General features: G+C 42.1%; 1 protein-coding gene across 3 annotated transcripts in view; it reads right to left on the bottom strand.

Moving 5' to 3' along the window:
• The window catches only part of KCNQ1 (potassium voltage-gated channel subfamily Q member 1), a 316467-nt gene that overhangs the window by 78389 nt on the left and 219830 nt on the right, over nt 1-18248 (bottom strand). For all 3 annotated transcript variants that reach the window (XM_030451196.1, XM_030451195.1, XM_030451198.1), the window contains one exon: nt 18170-18231. In XM_030451196.1, coding sequence (XP_030307056.1) covers nt 18170-18231 — 62 coding nt within the window. The remainder of the gene's footprint in view (nt 1-18169; nt 18232-18248) is intronic.

Raw genomic sequence — 18248 nt, forward strand, 5'->3', positions numbered from 1 at the left:
AAAAAAAAAGTGAAAAAAATGATATCTGGTAGAAAATAGAGAAGTGTGCATCCACCCAAAGCCCCCTGGAATGGAAACCACAGTGACCAAGGTTTCTCATCAGTCCCTGATGGCAGAAAACAACAGCAAACCAGGAGGTTGGGTGCCTGGCCCTGGGGCTGCTCTGTGGTGTGGATAATAAACTACTGTGGTTTCATTAAGCTGCTTCAGTCAGGTAGGCAAGAGAAGTTGGTGTGGTTGGCAGGAATCCCCAGTCCACTTTACAAGACATCCCCTAACCCTACAATTATATTTAATGAACATTATCCTACGTTCTGTTAAGCTTCTGAAAACCTAGTAAGGAACAACACACTTGTGGTTCCCCCCTAGAAAAGCTTTTTTTTGTCTCATGGCACCCAGGATGGCCAGCAGTCAGGGAATTTTGTCTCAGATCCTGCTTTATCTACTACAAAATTGTAGGTGCAAGTTTGATTCTAGTTTCCCTACCCTATTTAAGGGTAAACATAGACATATCTTGGAAATATAGGTTCTGTGAATGAGATGCCCCAGTCCTTAGCTCACCCTCTACTGAAGAAATTTTCCTCATGCCCTTCAGTCTCTTGGGATTACACCTGCTGGAATTCTATTCCAAGTGAGGTGGATCACAGACCTGGAAGGTAAGAATGTTCCAATATTCTCATTATCTAAGCTCTTAAGTTGTATTTGTGATCAAGAGTACTTCCAAAACATGAGACTCTTTGGTAGCTCTTCTTCCAAATCCTATTGTGTTAAACAAGTCACTAAAATAACCCCCTACCCAAACAGAAAGGTAGGAAGGTAGGTTCTTCATCTATTGAAGAGCTTTCCTTTTCTACCAAACCAATTTTATTATCTACTCAGAGGCTACAAGAGTTTAGGAAAAGCAGAGAATCCCAAATTTAGGCACTTGTAGTGATCCCCTTTGCAAAACAAGGAAGAAAATGTTTTTCACTGGGTGTTTTTCAATAGATGGAAGAAAGGTCTAAAATTCTGAACTCTGTGACTCTCCAGATCCCAACTGGGATCCAACATCCCACAGGCTGCCTTCCAGAAACTCTTTTATTACAGTATGGAGCACAAAACCTACAGCTCAGGGGCTTGGAGTAAGGGATGCTACTGCCTTGGGCCAGACAGAACTGCAGCTCATCTGGGCAAACCCAAGAGTGGGGGATGCACCAAAATTAGAAAAAAAATCCAACAAACCAAACCCCTTCAGCTAGAGGCTGAGACACAAACCTCCAAAGTTCCCCATTTGTATAGTTTTTATCTGGATTTTTGCCCAACAAGAGACCAGGAATACAAACCAGGTGAAGCCCAAACTACGTACAAGCCAAGGCAGGGCAGAGATTCTTTAATTCCCAGGGAGAGGAGGGAAAGGTAGAAAAAAGGTATCAAGAATGATACTACAGGATACAAATATTTTAATGTAAATTCTACTATAAGTAGATGAAAAGCTTTTTTTCCTCCTTTTTTTTTAATTTAGAAAAGATCTTTCAAACATAGCAGAAACACTGTTCTGGTGACAAATAGCTATAAAGCAATTATATATATAATATATATTATTGTTTTATAGTCATGGTCTATGTTGTGAATTAATAGCTGCTTCCCTGGCAATATTTTATGTGCTCTATTGAGACAAGTTGTATCACTCCAGAAACTGAATTACTTGCCTCTTCCCTTCCCAGGGAATTCCTCCTGGCAAGTCACTTGCAACACAAGATCAATATAATTAATTTCCTGGGGCTCTTAATTTCCTAGTACAGCTTTGTAATTGGTACAGACACTAAATTTGCACCAGAGATGTATCATAGAATCATAGAATTAGCCGGGTTGGAAGGGACCTCAGAGATCATCTAGTCCAACCCTTGACCCACCGGAGCAGTTGCTAGACCATGGCACTGAGTGCCACATCCAGTCTTTTTTTAAATGTCTCCAGGGACGGAGAATCTACCACCTCACCGGGCAGTCCATTCCATAGCCTGATCACCCTCTCTGTGAAGAAATTCTTTCTAATATCTAACCTAAACCTCCCCTGGCACAACTTAAGACTGTGTCCTCTTGTCTTGTTGAAGGTCGTCTGTGAAAAGAGTCCAGTTCCCACCTCGCTACAGCCTCCTTTCAGGTAGTTGTAGACAGCAATGAGGTCTCCCCTGAGCCTCCTCTTCTCCAGGCTGAACAGCCCCAGCTCTCTCAGCCTCTCCTCATAGGGCCTGTGCTCGAGTCCCTTCACCAGCCTGGTTGCCCTCCTTTGGACCTGTTCCAGGACCTCTACATCCTTCTTAAACTGAGGGGCCCAGAACTGGACACAGTACTCGAGGTGTGGCCTAACCAGTGCTGAGCACAGGGGAAGAATCACCTCCCTGGACCTGCTGGTGACGCTGTTTCTGATACAGGCCAGGATGCCATTGGCCTTCTTGGCTACCTGGGCACACTGCTGGCTCATGTTCAGTTTCTTGTCAATGCAGACTCCCAGGTCCCTCTCTGCCTGGCTGCTCTCCAGCCACTCTGTCCCCAGCCTGTAGCGCTGCATGGGGTAGGCAGACACATTACTGCTGAATAAATGCAAAGAAAAAGAGGATGAATACTAGAACTGGGTCAGAATTCCCTGCTATAAATCTGTATATTAAGAGTGCATGTGTGTATATAGAAGAAACTGCTGACACAGCACTGTGGGGAGCACTTCCAGTTGTTGCCAGCAATGTCATCAGAAATGGGAAGGATTTTTAGGAGGAGCTCTGTGGTTAACCTGCACTGAACCCCAGCCCATTGTCACCAGGAGAGGATTTTTTGTCACTGCTTGGGCAGCACCTCACCCACTCAGTGACCTGGACTTGAGAGCTATTAAAAAATAGATAAGCAAGAGCTTTGCTGAAGCAGAGAACAAAAAATAATGGGTATTCCTTAAAAATCAAAATAAAGCAGGCACCAGTCAGTATCAGGAAAAATACAACTCCCCCCCCCCCCTTTTTTTTTTGGTTTTTTGTTTAAAGATAAATATAGGAAATCCTTTGTAGCAGAGGCACCTTTAGAAAACCAGGAATTGAAAGAAAAAGAGCACACGAAATGCTTCCTCCTGGAAACATTCCAACACCTTATCCCTGGATAATCCTGCAAAAATCCATCTCAGAACAGACCACTTTAGAACATGAGCAAAAAGCAAGAGATTGTCACCACCTTGCAAAGCCACCTGGCAGCAGCCTTGGCTTCACCCCACCTACTCTAAAGAAGTTGTCTTGAGGACAAAATCTTTTTCTACTGCCTGGAACAGGATTCTCCAGCTCTGGTTCCACGTGTCTAAAATTAATTCAGGTCTCATGGTTTTACCAAACCCAGCAAATGCTCTGGAAATCCTGGGGCTTTCAGGAGTTTGCCAAATAAACAATCATTAACTTGAGGAGGTTTTGTTAGTAGCAACCAATAGTGGAAGAGAGATGTGGTGCTCAGGACCAGTGAAATAGCAAGATTTCTATTATTTTAAAGATAAATGATGGAAATGGCAAAATTTGGACAAGTGTTCCAGCCAAGTGAACTCCTTGATATTAGAGGATTAGCTTAGACATGTTGAGACAAGTTGCAGACTTCTCCAAACCATGGCCCAAAATCAGATTCTTAGCATTGATTTTTTTTTTTTTGATGGAGTTCAATGGAATTTATTCTGTAAATTACTAATTAAATAGCATGCAGCTTTAAACTTACTGAAATGCTACAATATACCAATGGACAAACAAGCAACTAAAGTAGGAGCTGTATTTCCTCACTAGCCAGGAAAATGAGATTACAAAACCCCAAAGCTTCACTCCTGCATCTCTCAGAGCACAACTACCAATTGTTACTTGAATGCAATGTTCCTAAGAGCATTTTTCTTTTCTTCATGGCTTTTATTCTGCCTAACACTTGGGAAACATGTCAGAGTGATTCAGAACTGCAGAAATTGGTGATTCTCCCTCATGAGATCCCACCTGGAGTTCTGTGTCCAGTTCTGGAGCTCCCAACACATGAAGGACATGGAGCTATTGGAGTGAGTCCAGAGGGCCCCAAAAATGATCAGAGGGTTGGAACACCTCTCCTATGATGACAGGATGAGAGAGTTCGGGGTGTTTTTATCCCAGAGAAGAGAAGGCTCCAGGGATGCCTCATAGCAGCCTTCCAGTACCTGAAGGGGATGCAGGAAAGCTGGGGAGGGACTCATTTCTCACAAAGTGTTGTGAGAGGATGGGGAATAATGGCTTTAAACTGAAATAGGATAGATTTAGATTAGGTATTAGGAAGAAATCTTGTCTGTAAGGGTTGGTAGATGCCCCAGCTCTGGAAAAACTGAAGGTCAGGTTGGATGGGGCTCAGAGCAGCCTACCCAGGTGATGATGTCCTTGCTTATTGCATCAGGATTGGACTGGGTGATCTTAAAAGGTTCCTTGCAACTCCAAACATTCTTTGATTTGCAGGAAATTTATCCCTGCTTACTGTTTTCTGAAGTTTTGTTTTATTCAAGGGTGGGTATTTCATCCCCTCTGAGTTTTGGGGAATTTTGCTTGCTCAGCACTGTCCTGAAACAAAGAACTGCAGGGATCTTAAAGACCCCAAAGTGATTTCATTGGTGAAAGAAGCATTCATCCTGCAGCCTTCAAGTACCTTGCCTGGTTACCTTCTGACCAAGTACAGATCTCTCTTTATACAGGAAACTTGAGAATCCATGGCACTGTTCCAGAGGCCAAACAAAAAGAGGTTGTAAACTTTAACCAATCTGCCTCCCTTCAACTAGCTACAGAGACTCATTTTCTGACATCAAATCCCCTGATCTGGAAACAGAACACACTTTTGGAAGGGTTTTAGGTCTGCAGACTACCATGAGCCAAACCCAAGATAACCTCTTCTTCCTGCTTCTGGTAAACAAGGGGAACATCAGAAAGTCTTTTCCAGACAAATCTGGAAGGATTAAGATGAGGGAACAGATAAATCTGGGGTGAAAAGGAAGATGAGAAAATAAGTATGCAATGTATGGGGGGAAAAACCCTCCTAAGAGTGGAGAAAAAAACCCAAAACAAAACTATGGAAAATATGGAAGCTTTTGATCACAGCAATCCCTTTTAATGTTGTGTTTTAGAGTAGTTGATTATCAATGCATAGGAAATGGGTAGGGATGAGCAAATGAGGCACACACCAAAAGTTATCACTTGTAATGCTCTAATTCTCCAGTGATGGATCTCTAGCAAAAAGACATAAATACGGACTCTTTAGCCAACTACCTCTCAAATTATTTTTTAAAGATTTTTTCTTTTCAATTCATGCTTGGGCAGGTTCCTGTTCCCACACAGGAAGAGCAAAGCACATCAGCTGGAGAAACTTCCTCAGCCTCATCCCCAGTAGCACAGGTAACATTTACCAATATCAGAGAATAGGAAACAGGACCAGAAATGTCCCTCTTCATTTCCAGGTGAAGTTGGGGCTCCTGTCAAATGCCTTCCCTGCACTTGAAGGGAGCCTCACACCACTGTCCAGGCTTATCCATTTCATGCTGTTATCATAAAGTTAAGTACATTGTTATCCCAAATTACAGATTGTTTGGGAACCTTGTGGAACTCCACTTTTTCTGGTTTTATAGAGATGAGCAAGAGTGGGTTTAGCTCTTCTGATGCTCAGGTTCTCAGTGTGAACAGAGCTGTTTCTCCAGCCCTGTGCAGCTAACACATGATGTTCCTCTTCAGGGAAGAGGGAGAGGCTCATTTAAAAAAAAATTTTTAAAAAGCACCCACAGTGTCTGCTAATCACCTCTGAAAACCAGTTTATTAGGAGAGGAAACAAGAAGCCACAAAACTAGATCCTCCTATCTTGACTTGTTAGCAGCATGAGTGACAGAAATTGACACTGAAGAGCTTGTGTCCGCTGGACAGGATTTCCACAAAGCACATGCATGTTTTTTCAGTTTTTTCATGGATGGTTATCACTTATTTCGAGCTGCCCTGGGTAACCCAGTCACTGGAAACCTCCTGGCAGAGGGCTAAAACTCTGAGTGAAAACCAGAAACCACTCCTGCCAAAAAGCCTCAAAACAACTCCCCCAATCCTCCTGTTTAGTTTTCATTTTTCTCCTCATGTAATTTCCTTTGTTCTTAAACACCTAGAGCTGTTCAAGGAATACTATCAATTTAAAAGCAAAGCATGTGGGTTGGTTTTTTTGTTGTTGTGTTTTTCTTTAAAAACAAATTCTTATACATCCAGTGGAGCTTTTTGATTCTATGCCCAGATAACTACGCTGCGAAACACAAGACAAAATTATAGGTACATAATGTGCCAAGAAAATAAACCTAACGTGGCTTGCCCAGGCTTTTTGAAAGCAAGCATGCATACTGGGGCACTATTATGATTTAAAATAGCTGAGCCTCCAAAGTCATAACACTCCTGGAGCCCAGAACAAGGTGCCTGCAGATGCTTGTAGCAGCAAGCCAAGAGATTTGCTTCAGGACTCTGATGAAAGCCCAACTTTGATTCCTGTTCAATGTGTGTATCTCCCAGCTTCATTTCAGTACAAAACAAACCTATGTTGAAATGAAAGCAAGCTTAGGAGGAGGGTAGAAATAACCTTTTCCAATGATCCTCATTCATAGAATCATAGAATCATAGAACTGGCTGGGTTGGAAGGGACCTCAGAGATCATCAAGTCCAACCCTTGATCCACTCCCCCCGTGGTTCCCAGCCCATGGCACTGAGTGCCACATCCAGGCTCTTTGGAAAGATCTCCAGACACGGAGAATCCACTACTTCCCTGGGCAGCCCATTCCAATGCCTGATCACCCTCTCCAGAAAGAAATTCTTTCTAATCTCCAACCTAAACCTCCCCTGGCACAACTTGAGACCCTGCCCTCTTGTCTTGCTGAGAGTTGTCTGGGAGCAGAGCCCAACCCCCCCCTGGCTCCAACCTCCTTTCAGGGAGTTGTAGAGAGTGATGAGGTCTCCCCTGAGCCTCCTCTTCTCCAGCCTCAACACCCCCAGCTCCCTCAGCCCTTCCTCACAGGACTTGTGCTGGATCCCTTCACAGCCTCCTTGCTCTTCTCTGGACCTGCTCCAGCACCTCAATCTCCTTCCTGAGGGGCTGAGGGGCCCAGAACTGGACACAGGACTCAAGCTGTGGCCTCACCAGAGCTGAGCACAGGGGCAGAATCCCTTCCCTGGACCTGCTGGCCACGCTGTTCCTGAGCCAGCCCAGGATGCCATTGTTTACTATGGAATGCAAACTTCACTGCTTCAATGGAGAGGGGGATTTTCTATGGTGAGGCAGAAGAAAACGGGGTTTGCCATTGTAAAAGGACTTCTGCTTCTTTTGGGTTTAAAACAGGGGTCAGAATAGCTTCCAGTTCTCTGAGCTCAAGCCTTGCTAAACGTAAACAGGAGTCTGGATGTACATGGACACACACTGTCCTACAGAGACAGCCTTCTACCTTGCTTCCAATCTTACCTTCTATGCATCACTGATAACCAGGACAACACCCAAGGAGTTCCTGGATGTGCTCTGACACTTAAACAGATTTTATTTTTTTTTTTTTAAGTTGTAAAGGAATTTTTATATGTTGGCACTGGTGGTGTTGTTTCTTTTTTTTAAGAGTTCCCTCCAGCTACTCCTGGCTAGAAGCAACACTCAAGCTCCTGCAAGCTCACCCATGTCACAGGATTCAATACTGGCACTAGGAGGGGACAAGTTCTGGCCCCAGCTCCCTCAGCCTCCTGTGAGGAAGAACTATTCAGCTCAGAGGAGGATAGAGGAATGATAGAGGAAGAAGAGAAAATCCTTATTCCAGGAGTTATTGCCCAATAATTATCCACGGAGCTTAGCTACTACAATTTCATCCTTAATTAAGCCTCTAATTAAACCATTCTCTGATCTTACCTTCACACCATCTTCATTTTATGTTAGGTTTTTTAGATAATTTCAAAAGGAGAGCTGGCTGGCTGTGGAACTGATGGGTACCATATTCTTTCAAGGGTTTCCTGGATGCTGGAATAATTGTATTACATTGTAATGTTTCTGAACCACAGAGAGGCCATAAATCCAGAAGACTTAAGCTCCCTGAGTGCATCTCTGTGCTCCCAAAGACAGAACAATTTTTTTTTCTCTTTTTTCCTGTTGTACTCATCAGTTTAACACTTATTTCAATTATTAATTAGCACAAATTCCTGTCAGGAAGGGTGTGGGGTGGGTAGAGATGGGGAACTTGAGAGTGGAAAAATTAAGGCCAGTTGTTTTTAGGGCACAGTTTCAAATATAATTCACACTCCTGCTTATCTCAAGCTAAAAAGCCATGCATCTGGATGCTGCTAGGTTAGATGGAAGAGCTTGGGGTTTGTGCTAGAGCAGAAACTGTTGCTCCTTTGCACTGGTGAACAGGCACTGGATTCCTCCCCAGTCACTTCCACTACCAGCATCTCTGTGGGACTGGTTATTTGACCTCAATACTTGGCCAAAACTCCCTAATGCAACAGGAAGGAAGCACAGAGCTAGAGGATCTGTGATTATGGCTCAGCTTGTTTCTTTCTGAGAAGTGATGAAAATTCTCCTTGCCCATTTTCCTTCTAAGATGTCATCCTGCCAAAATAATCTGAATGAAACTCTCCAGAAACTTGGGAAGTGGCAGAATAAAAGCTTCCTTAATGCCCTGATGGCTTGCATGCAGTCACAGACACTGGTGGCACAGCTATTAAATTTCCATAAAACCTCAGCTATGATGAAGCAAGGACCCCAAGCTGACATTTGGAAATGTATTTTACTCTTGGGCTTTTTGTTCTGACTGCCTCATTTGGCAGGATTATCACACATGCTAATCAAGCCAAGTCAGATGTCTTTGGTGCCAACACTGACTGGAGTGGCACCAGTAATAAGTCACAGTTCCAGCTACCTTGGGACAGGACCATGACAATTAGAGCCACAGAACCATTAAAGAATCTCCACAGAGCTGAAGCAAAGAGAAGGAAAAAGTCACCCACGACTGGTGGCTCCATCAGGAAATCATAAAAGAGGAAAAGGACAGCTCAGGCAAAGAGCCAACCCACACTTGGACTGGAGGACATGTACAAACCCAGGCTTCCATGTAGATGTAAACTTTTATTGTGAGCATATTTTTATAGTGATAATTTTAGGATATTTATAAGGTTGTGGACATTTTCAGCTTGGAAACAATGTATTAATTCCCTCTTTTTCTACAACTGGATGTAGGGCAGTGTTTAATAGGTGTATTGTCTGACAAAGCCTTTAGTGATGTTAATCACATCAGCCTCCTTGATATATTAAGGCTATTAGGACTTAACTAGAGAAAGATGCACATGTTACTAAGGGAATCACCTTCTATCTTTCTAATGGAAACCAAGTGTTGATTTAAGTGGAGTCATCTGTTTGAAAAAAGAGAAAGAAACTGAAATAAACCCAAGATTAACAGATGTTGGAGAAGGGTCAGTGGTGGGCAATGCTGGATCCAAGGCTTTTAAAGTAGAAACTTAGATGAATATTTGAACTCACTTGAATAGTTTTCTCTGCTTGACTGTGCAAATATAGCACCAATAGCACATCCTTAGCTTTAAATATTGAATGTATAGTTATTTACATGTAGGACACTTCCTGTGTCATGTCAGCATGTTCAGTCCTCTCCTGGGTTACAAAATTATGTTGTTAGATTAATTTCTACATGATATAAAATCTCCTGTCTAAAATAGTCTCAGCACATTTAGATTGGCTGGGTTGGTGTGGTTTCTGTGTTTATATATCCTGGTCTTAAGCACTGCTTGGTTTTAGTACTAATGGGCTATGATTATGTGGAACAGGGCACTGGCCAATATAACCACCCAAAACTAGAGGGGCTTTTAAACACAATAACAGACAGGAGTGTTGATTTGTGGTTAAATCCCAGACATGGCTTAAGGTCAGCTCCTGGCTGTGCCACAGAGGCCACTGTGACACCTTGGGACATCCTACACCTTAGCTGTAAAAAAAAAAGGGAAACAGTGCTTTCTTTTTTCTTTCCTTTCTCCACTTTATGTGTTGAGTATGTCAGAGCAGAACCTCTTGGGCTATGACAAACATTACAGAGCTACACCAAGGAAAGTTCATCTTAAAGGATGGAGGTCATGAGGCTCATGGGTCCATGGCAAGTGCTGGAGGTGGCCAGGTGAAGAACCAGTCAGCTGGGAATAGAAGGAGAACCTGTGACATGGATCCACAGCCGTGCACTATCTGCTGAAACAGTGGGACCCTTGTAAGATGTGCCAACAGTTGTCATGATCATATTTTTTCAGGATTTTTTTTAATAGAAGCAATGCAAATCTTGGTTTTCTTATTGAAAGGTGATTGATGTTTGGGGTTTTTTCACAACCCCAGTGAGTATGATTCAGAAACAGAGAAGGAATTAAGGAAACCATTTGCCACCTTGTTTTCCTGAGCTCCAGGAGGGGTTGGTATACTTGGAACCAGGTGTTCATATTCTGATTTTTATCAACTGCCTATTTTTCTTCTTTTCCCTCCTCTGGCTCCCATAGCCCTAAGTAGGAATCAGACAGCAAAGACTCCTCCTATTTATCTTCCTGCAATCCAAGCAGCACAGTAGCATTTCTGTTGTACAATTTTTATTTGGAGGGGGTGGGGAAGAGCAGATAGTGTGGCAGAAGATATGGAGTTTGCATCTTCTAAGAAAGGAAATATATTTTTCTTAACTCTGAATCTTTTCTAAGGGCTGAATAGTTTCCAGACTGAAAAGACTGCACCCTACAGGAGCTCTTTCAAATTCAGGCAATCCTCCCTGATACTCAACCACAAATGAAATTCAAATACCTTAATTCCAGTGTGATCACCCTAAAACCAGACCTTTGAGGAGGAACAATCTCAACTTCGACACAGATAACTTCAGCAAAGATTTGTCTCACCCTAAGCTATCAAAAGCAATATCTGCATTACTGTTTCTGTAACACACACACAAAAATATGAGAAAACGTTCTCATGGTAATTTCTTTTCCTTTGACCTCTAAGAAAGACAAGACTTCTGTGTAACATGCTGTGCACATGTGTTCTGCACTGAAATCCTTCTTATCTGAGCCACCCCACAGGAGATTTAGCCCATACAGTTGTTTCACATCCTCTCTCCACATTTTCACCATGTATTTCCATCCCACCTCAGATGCAAACAGTCCAAGCACAAGAATGATGGAAGCTACGTTTCAGCTCTTGCTGAGATTTCTCTCTGAATGCCAGACAAAACAGACTTTCTGAGCTTTCATAAAAGAGGAGTCATTCCAATTTCAAGACTTTACACCCACTTGCATCCTGACTCAAATATTAACACAAACAGCTGATTCCAAAACCAGCAATTAATCTGCAGAGTGTTAAAAAAGATGATCACCTGGTCATGAGTTATTTCATTCCTCTGTTTACTCCCTCCCCAGATTAACAGATTGAATAGGATCTATTGCATGTTACCTAAAATTCCTCAGGGATTTCTGTGCCTAAGAAGCAAGGAGACAGCTATGCAGACCACAAACAGGCATCCTTGCCAGAGTTAAGAATTCAAAAGTCATTATCAGATCCCAAACAGGGATGACAGAGGTAAATGAGATCAATTTTATGTACATATATATACATCTAAACATAAAAACCACTTTGTATTTATACAGGTTACATACTCTGCCTCCAGCTTCATGCTTCCCAACTACTGCATGCAGTGAGAACTACTAGAAATTTGGGGTAAAATCTATAGCAACTCATCTAACCAGAAAATATTCTCTTCAGGGTTATTTCCCTTTTGCCCTTTTTGCTTTTTCATGAAAGATGGAGAAGAGCATCACAGGTGACTGAATGACCAGATCTTACTTACTCTTTGCTTCTGGATACAAACACAGCAACTGTGTGAGAGCTCAAACTACCTCCCAGCCACTCTTCCTTACAATAAAGATAATATTTTGGCTTCTTAACTTTATTTTACAGCATTGAGGAAGGATTTGCATTCAATTCCTGCAGGGAAGCTAATGAGCTGCAGTATCATCTATTGAATGATAGATTTCAAGCTTCTCTGCCTTGAAGGTACAAGGTTTGTAGCAGTCTTAAAAAAATGTAAGAAATTACATTGATAAAATGATGCTTTTCCTTTTTATTTATTTTTTTTAATCCAATTTATCACTGACTACTGTTTAAAGTACTTGTTAAACTGGAGTTTATACAGACATCCTGATTAACAGGCCTCAAGTGAGCCCTTGCCCATGACTTTGCCTCATCCCTCTCCCAGTTTCTTTCTATTCTGGCTACCAAAGCTTCTGACAGCAGTGAATCTTACAAGTAATTATTTTTTGTTTTCATTTTTACCATCTATGCCTGACAATCTTATTTTGCTGGAGCTGGAGAGCTGGGAAACTTGGGATACTGGAAATGGAAATCTGCAGTTTTTATTTATCCCCTGTAATATTACCAGAGTGGTGAGAGAAAAGCTATTAAAAGCCTAATAACCAAGATTAATGAAGGATGTCAATTTATAGAAAATGAGCATCCTCCAACACAAAGCTCAGCACCAAAATTGCTTCCTTATGCTTGGATTTCAGCATCTGGAAAAAGACTCAGGATTAAATAAACAGGGATGCTTCATCTTCCATATGCCTCTTAAAATTCCTCCTCATCCCCCAGCTTATTACTGCTGCATTATTGCTAGCACTGCATACAAGATGAGGAACTACTTGGCAGTGATTCTTTTGATTTTTATGGATTTTGCATAGCCTTTTTTTCCATCCAAGCCCCCAGTTTTTAGTTCTGTTTCGAGGGATCAGGAAGGGAAATCCTCACACACCTATTGCAGAAGCTGCCAATATTCCCAGAGCATCTTCAGCCTGCAAAGTGCTGAATATTTCCATGTCAGACCCTTTCCTGACTCTTCCAACTGATGCCTTTTGGTTCTAACTGTGGTTTCCAGCACTGACCAGAAAGTCAGACTGTTGTTGGGACTTTTACCATCAATTTTCCAGCATCATTATTTGATTAACAATAAAGCCAAACCATCCCTGTCCATTGCATACTGATATGCAAGAAGGCCAACACCAGTCAAAGCCTTTCTAGGAGTTGCTATATATATTATAATATATATATTATATAATTGCTATATTAAACCAGAAAGCCCAGTAACTGTTCCCACAGGGTACAAAAAGCCATAAAAACCAGACAAAACCCACCCAGATTTGATCCTAGGTTAAGTAAGGAAAATATTTAGTGTAAAATTGGAAGAGTGGCCAGACACAAAGAATTCCTTTTAGGTGAACAACATGAAACTTGGTATTTGTAGACCCAGGAAGAGGTAGATGACACAGTCATTTTCTAAGTAAAATATTAAACCACCTAATGTGTGTTCTTGGGATTGTAAATGTGAAGCATTCAGTAATGACACAAATGTATGTATAGTTCTATATTTCCACTTGTGACAGAAATGTTGTCATATAACTTGTCCATGTTATTGAGCAAAACTACATCAGAACAAGCAAAAGAAAAAAAAAATCCTCTCAAAACCAGGATTTTTATATTTTTGATTAAAACTTGGTACTTCTGCCTATCCTGATAAAGGAAAGCTGAAATGCTGGCTCATCAGGGCTACTTTTGGTTTGATTTCACAGCCTGCTAGGACAAAGGAAAAGCCCCCCACACCTTTAACAGGCTCTGGAACATTTACTGCACCTTTCTTCACTGGATGGGCTGGGATTACATGGTTTAAAATGGCATGATCACAATTTACCATGTGATACCCAAAAAAGAGCTGATTTAGTAACCCTACAATGAAATCCCTCTGCAATATATAGCAAGTTCTTTTATTATTGAGCAAATCAACAAGTGAACTAAGTTGGAGGTGAAATCTTTGCCGGTGGAGAGCTATTTAGTTGGTTAGAGAGCAAAAGCAGGAAAAAGGCAGAGTAAAACTGGTTCAAATAACTGGTAGCAAGCCAGGAGTGCTCTGGTTTCTTGAGGGTGGGCTGAAGAGTCCTTCACAGATGCAGGAGAAAAAGAGAGGAGGTTGGATGCCCCAGAGGAATTAATTTGCTGCTGGAATCCCCTTCAACATCATCTGAGAGCCTGGGCCAGTGCTGGACACTCTTGGGCTGTTTCTTGGGTTTCTGGGCCCTGCAGTGACAAGGCTGCTGGCCCCAAACTTGCTGAAGCCCCAGCCCCACACGTGTGGACACAGGGGATGCTGAAATTGCCTCTGCCCAGCCCCTCAATCCCCTCTTGGAGAAGCAGAGCATTTGCTGCCCTCAGCTTTCCAAGCAGCAGAGAACAGTGTCCCAGTCCAAACACGCTGTGACTGCATGTTGGATTCTGATTTTTTTCACAGTTCTCTCAGCCTGGAGAGTTTCCAGTTCCCTTTGCAAAACCACCTGTTGGGTTGCTTGCCAAGATCAGAAAATTCTACGGGAAGGAATCTGCAGGAAGGTTCCTGTAAGTGTGATTCCTCCTCCTGGCTTTGGCATGCTAGGGAACCAATCTTTAGTGGCACTATCACAAACAGGATATATTACAAAATCAAATTTTCAACCAGTGCACAAGATGAACAGACTCTACAGGACTCTCCCTCACAGGAATGTGCTCCTAAACCTAAAAGAATACACGAGATTTTTGCTGATGTCAATACTGGGGTATTCAGATTTGTGCCATGAAGAATCATAATTCCTGCATTCAATAGACTGCTATTTGCATTTTATGTTTTAAATATCCCTCTCAGGCACCATTCCCTCTGCACTGCCAGCTATACAGTTGCCTCCAGAGGATGCTTTCTTGTACCATAACTACAAAAGCTTTACAAGAGTGACAAGATGTCCCAGAAACTCAGCAAGTTTGCTGATGACACTAAGCTGGGAGGAGTGGCTGACACACCAGAAGGCTGTGCTGCCATTCAGAGAGACTTGGACAGGCTGGAGAGTCGGGCAGAGAGAAACATGATGAAATTCAACAAGGGGAAGTGTAGAGTTTTGCATTTGGGGAAGAACAACACGATGTCCCAGTATAGGTTGGGGGCTGACCTGCTGGAGAGCAGTGTAGGTGAAAGAGACCTGGGGGTCCTGGTAGACAAGAGGATGACCATGAGCCAGCAATGTGCCCTTGTGGCCAAGAAGGCCAATGGCATCCTGGGGTGCATTAGAAAGGGTGTGGTTAGTAGGTCAAGAGAGGTTCTCCTCCCCCTCTATTCTGCATTGGTGAGGCCGCACCTGGAGTATTGTGTCCAGTTCTGGGCCCCTCAGTTCAAGAAGGACAGGGAAGTGCTTGAAAGAGTCCAGCGCAGAGCTACTAAGATGATGAAGGGAGTGGAACATCTCCCTTATGAGGAAAGGCTGAGGGAGCTGGGTCTCTTTAGTTTGGAGAAAAGGAGACTGAGGGGTGACCTCATCAATGTGTTCAAATATGTAAGGAGTGAGTGTCAGGGAGATGGAGTTAGGCTTTTCTCAGTAGTGACCAGTGATAGGACAAGGGGTAATGGGTGTAAATTGGAGCACAGGAGGTTCAAGTTGAATATTCAAAAAAATTTTTTTCCTGTAAGGGTGACAGAGCCCTGGAACAGGCTGCCCAGGGGGGTCGTGGAGTCTCCTTCACTGGAGACATTCAAAATCCGTCTGGACACGTTCCTATGCGAAGTGCTCTAGGTGGCCCTGCTCTGGCAGGGGGGGTTGGACTAGATGATCTTTCGAGGTCCCTTCCAACCCCAAGGATTCTATGATTCTATGATTCTATGAAACATGCTTAAAGACTCTTGGGGATTGGATTCCCTTCATTTGTAAATGCTGCTTGAGTTGAAATTCACCTCTCAAAAGAAAATAAATGTAAAACTGAATTCTGCCTCTGTGATGTGCAAGTAGCAGAGCCAGTGCTGAGAGCAGACATCCATAAGCAGAAGCATCCAAAACTTCAAAAAAAAGCAAGCTCAAGGTTCCTGCTCTTCCTGCTATAACAAAGACTTTCTGATAATTGTACACCAGGCTTCTGCTGCAAGGAACACACCAATAATTGTGGAGAAAGATTTATTAGAATTCAGTTTATTCCTGTGGCAGGGGAAGAACCACAATTTTTTCCTTTAACAGGAGTGTCCAACTATTTCAGGAGGTTATGGCTCGTTTTTAAATGGCTTGAAAGGAGATTTCTGAATACAGAAAAGGTGGTTAGATGCTAAGAGTAGCCTGGACTCCTGAAAATCTCCTTCAGAAATCCAAGACTGAAACCTAATTCACAAACTAACTGGGATGCAACTGTTTAAAGTACGTGGTCCTCTTGAAAATGAGCTGATAGAGATATCCTTTATACAGCTCAGGAAGGATTTAACTGGATGTTGAAAGCATACCATGTCCTTCCTGAGAAAAAAGAGGCCAATTTTGGAGACTGAAAAGAGGAAAAAAAATATCTTTGCCCACCATCTGCAGCAAAAATGTGATTTCAGCATTGCTGGGGTGTTGTCCTGTCACTGCTTGCTGAGTCCAACTGAAATTCTCTATTTTTAGCCTTTCAGCTACTTTCAGATAAAATTCCTGCAGATAGGAGTAGCTGTATAGGGCAGATAACAAACAGCTCTGAAACCACAGATGACCTCATGCAACTGCAAAGACAGAAGGGTCTATTACTTGAAAGAAGGCTAAAATTTAACTTGGTGGTAATCAAATTAAACAGGGAGTGTTTTACACCCCAATTACAAGACATAAACCAACAGCCACTAGAAATTCGTGGTGTAGCTATTTGTAAGAATGTGAAAAGAGCAATTAATAACCCCAAACCAGCTTTATCTCTGAGCCAGGGCAACAGCAAAGCTTTCCCAGGGTCTTTGGAGATCTTACAAATAGCACCGAGAAGCTGTTTTAGCTGTCACTTGAGAATTATGAGTCCAAACTGAAAAGCCATTGCTCTTTGTCACAGGGCACAAGACATTTCTTACTGTTGCACACTTTTAGTTGACATTACAGAGTGAAAATAAATATAGTCTGAACTTTCTGGAAAGGGTTTCCATGTTGAAGAAGTCACCAGCCATGGATCTCCACAAGCACAGCACAGGGATTCTCCTATCTTTTACTCAACCCTTCTATGTGTTCCCCTATACACCAAAAGGCATCTCTTGTCTTTAAATTTCTAACTGATTTAAATTTCTGACTGCCATTAGTTTCTAACTGATTTAAGTATAGTTCTGAGTACTATAATTCAAGTTTTTCTGAAGTATTTAAGGAGAAAGGGGTAAGGAATGGGTACGGCGCAAGGGAATCGACACAGATCCAGATGCTCAGTTTGCATCCTTTGGGATGTGTTGCTCACATCTCTTTTGGTTTGCAGAGTATTTACCAGGTATTTCTACAGGAAAACAAAATAATCCTTCATTATCATGTAATTCAAGTTGTGGAAAAACACTCTGAAAGCTCTTTTCCTCAAGGAAAGAAAAATTACTCCTTAATACCAAACGTACTGTTTAGATACACAAATAAAATGATCCTGAAGAAATTCTGTCTCTCCCTCACCAGATCACTATAAGTGAAAAACTCAAACCATTTATCTTAATTCTCCCTTTTTTCCTTCATACCACCATTCAAACCTGAATTTTTTAGCAAAGGCATAGCCTCTACCTGCCATTTAATCTTCCAAGCACTGAAATAAAGGGTTACAAACCACTTAACTGTTAATTTGAGATTACAGAACAAGTCTGATTTTTTTTTCTGGCTTCATGTCACTTGAAAGGAGAAACTCCATTTGTCACAAGGAATGAAACCCAGGACAGAAAAAGGTTTGCTATCACTCCCTCTAAGGAATTTTAGGTGGAGTTGCATAAACAACAGAGCAATGATCAAAGGGAAATCTTAGGGACCAAAACACACTGAGATATTAGAGGAACAGAGCCTTTTATCTATTGTGGAGGAAGGAAGTAGAGCATTGAGACATGTGTAATATATACAATTAAAAATCAAAAACCCAGGTGAATCCCAAGAGAGACCAAAATCAATTAAATATGTTTTTTTTTTTCTCCTTCTGTTGAAATGAAGGAACAAAAAATGCAATCTGCTCCAAAACTCACAATCCATCACCTGGCAAAGCCAGGCTTGCAACTATTTTAAGCTTGATTTTTCCTCACATCCTATGAAAAAACAGTGTTTAATCACAGCCCATGTCCTCAGGGACTCGAGCTGAGCCTTACCTTGTCCTCCACTCTGTTCAGCCTGGCACCAATGGTGTTGTTCCCTCGATCTTTGCTTTTCTCTGTGCAGAAAGAAACA

The sequence above is a fragment of the Calypte anna genome, chromosome 5, assembly GCF_003957555.1.
Source record: "Calypte anna isolate BGI_N300 chromosome 5, bCalAnn1_v1.p, whole genome shotgun sequence".
Taxonomy (NCBI): Eukaryota; Metazoa; Chordata; class Aves; order Apodiformes; family Trochilidae; genus Calypte; species Calypte anna.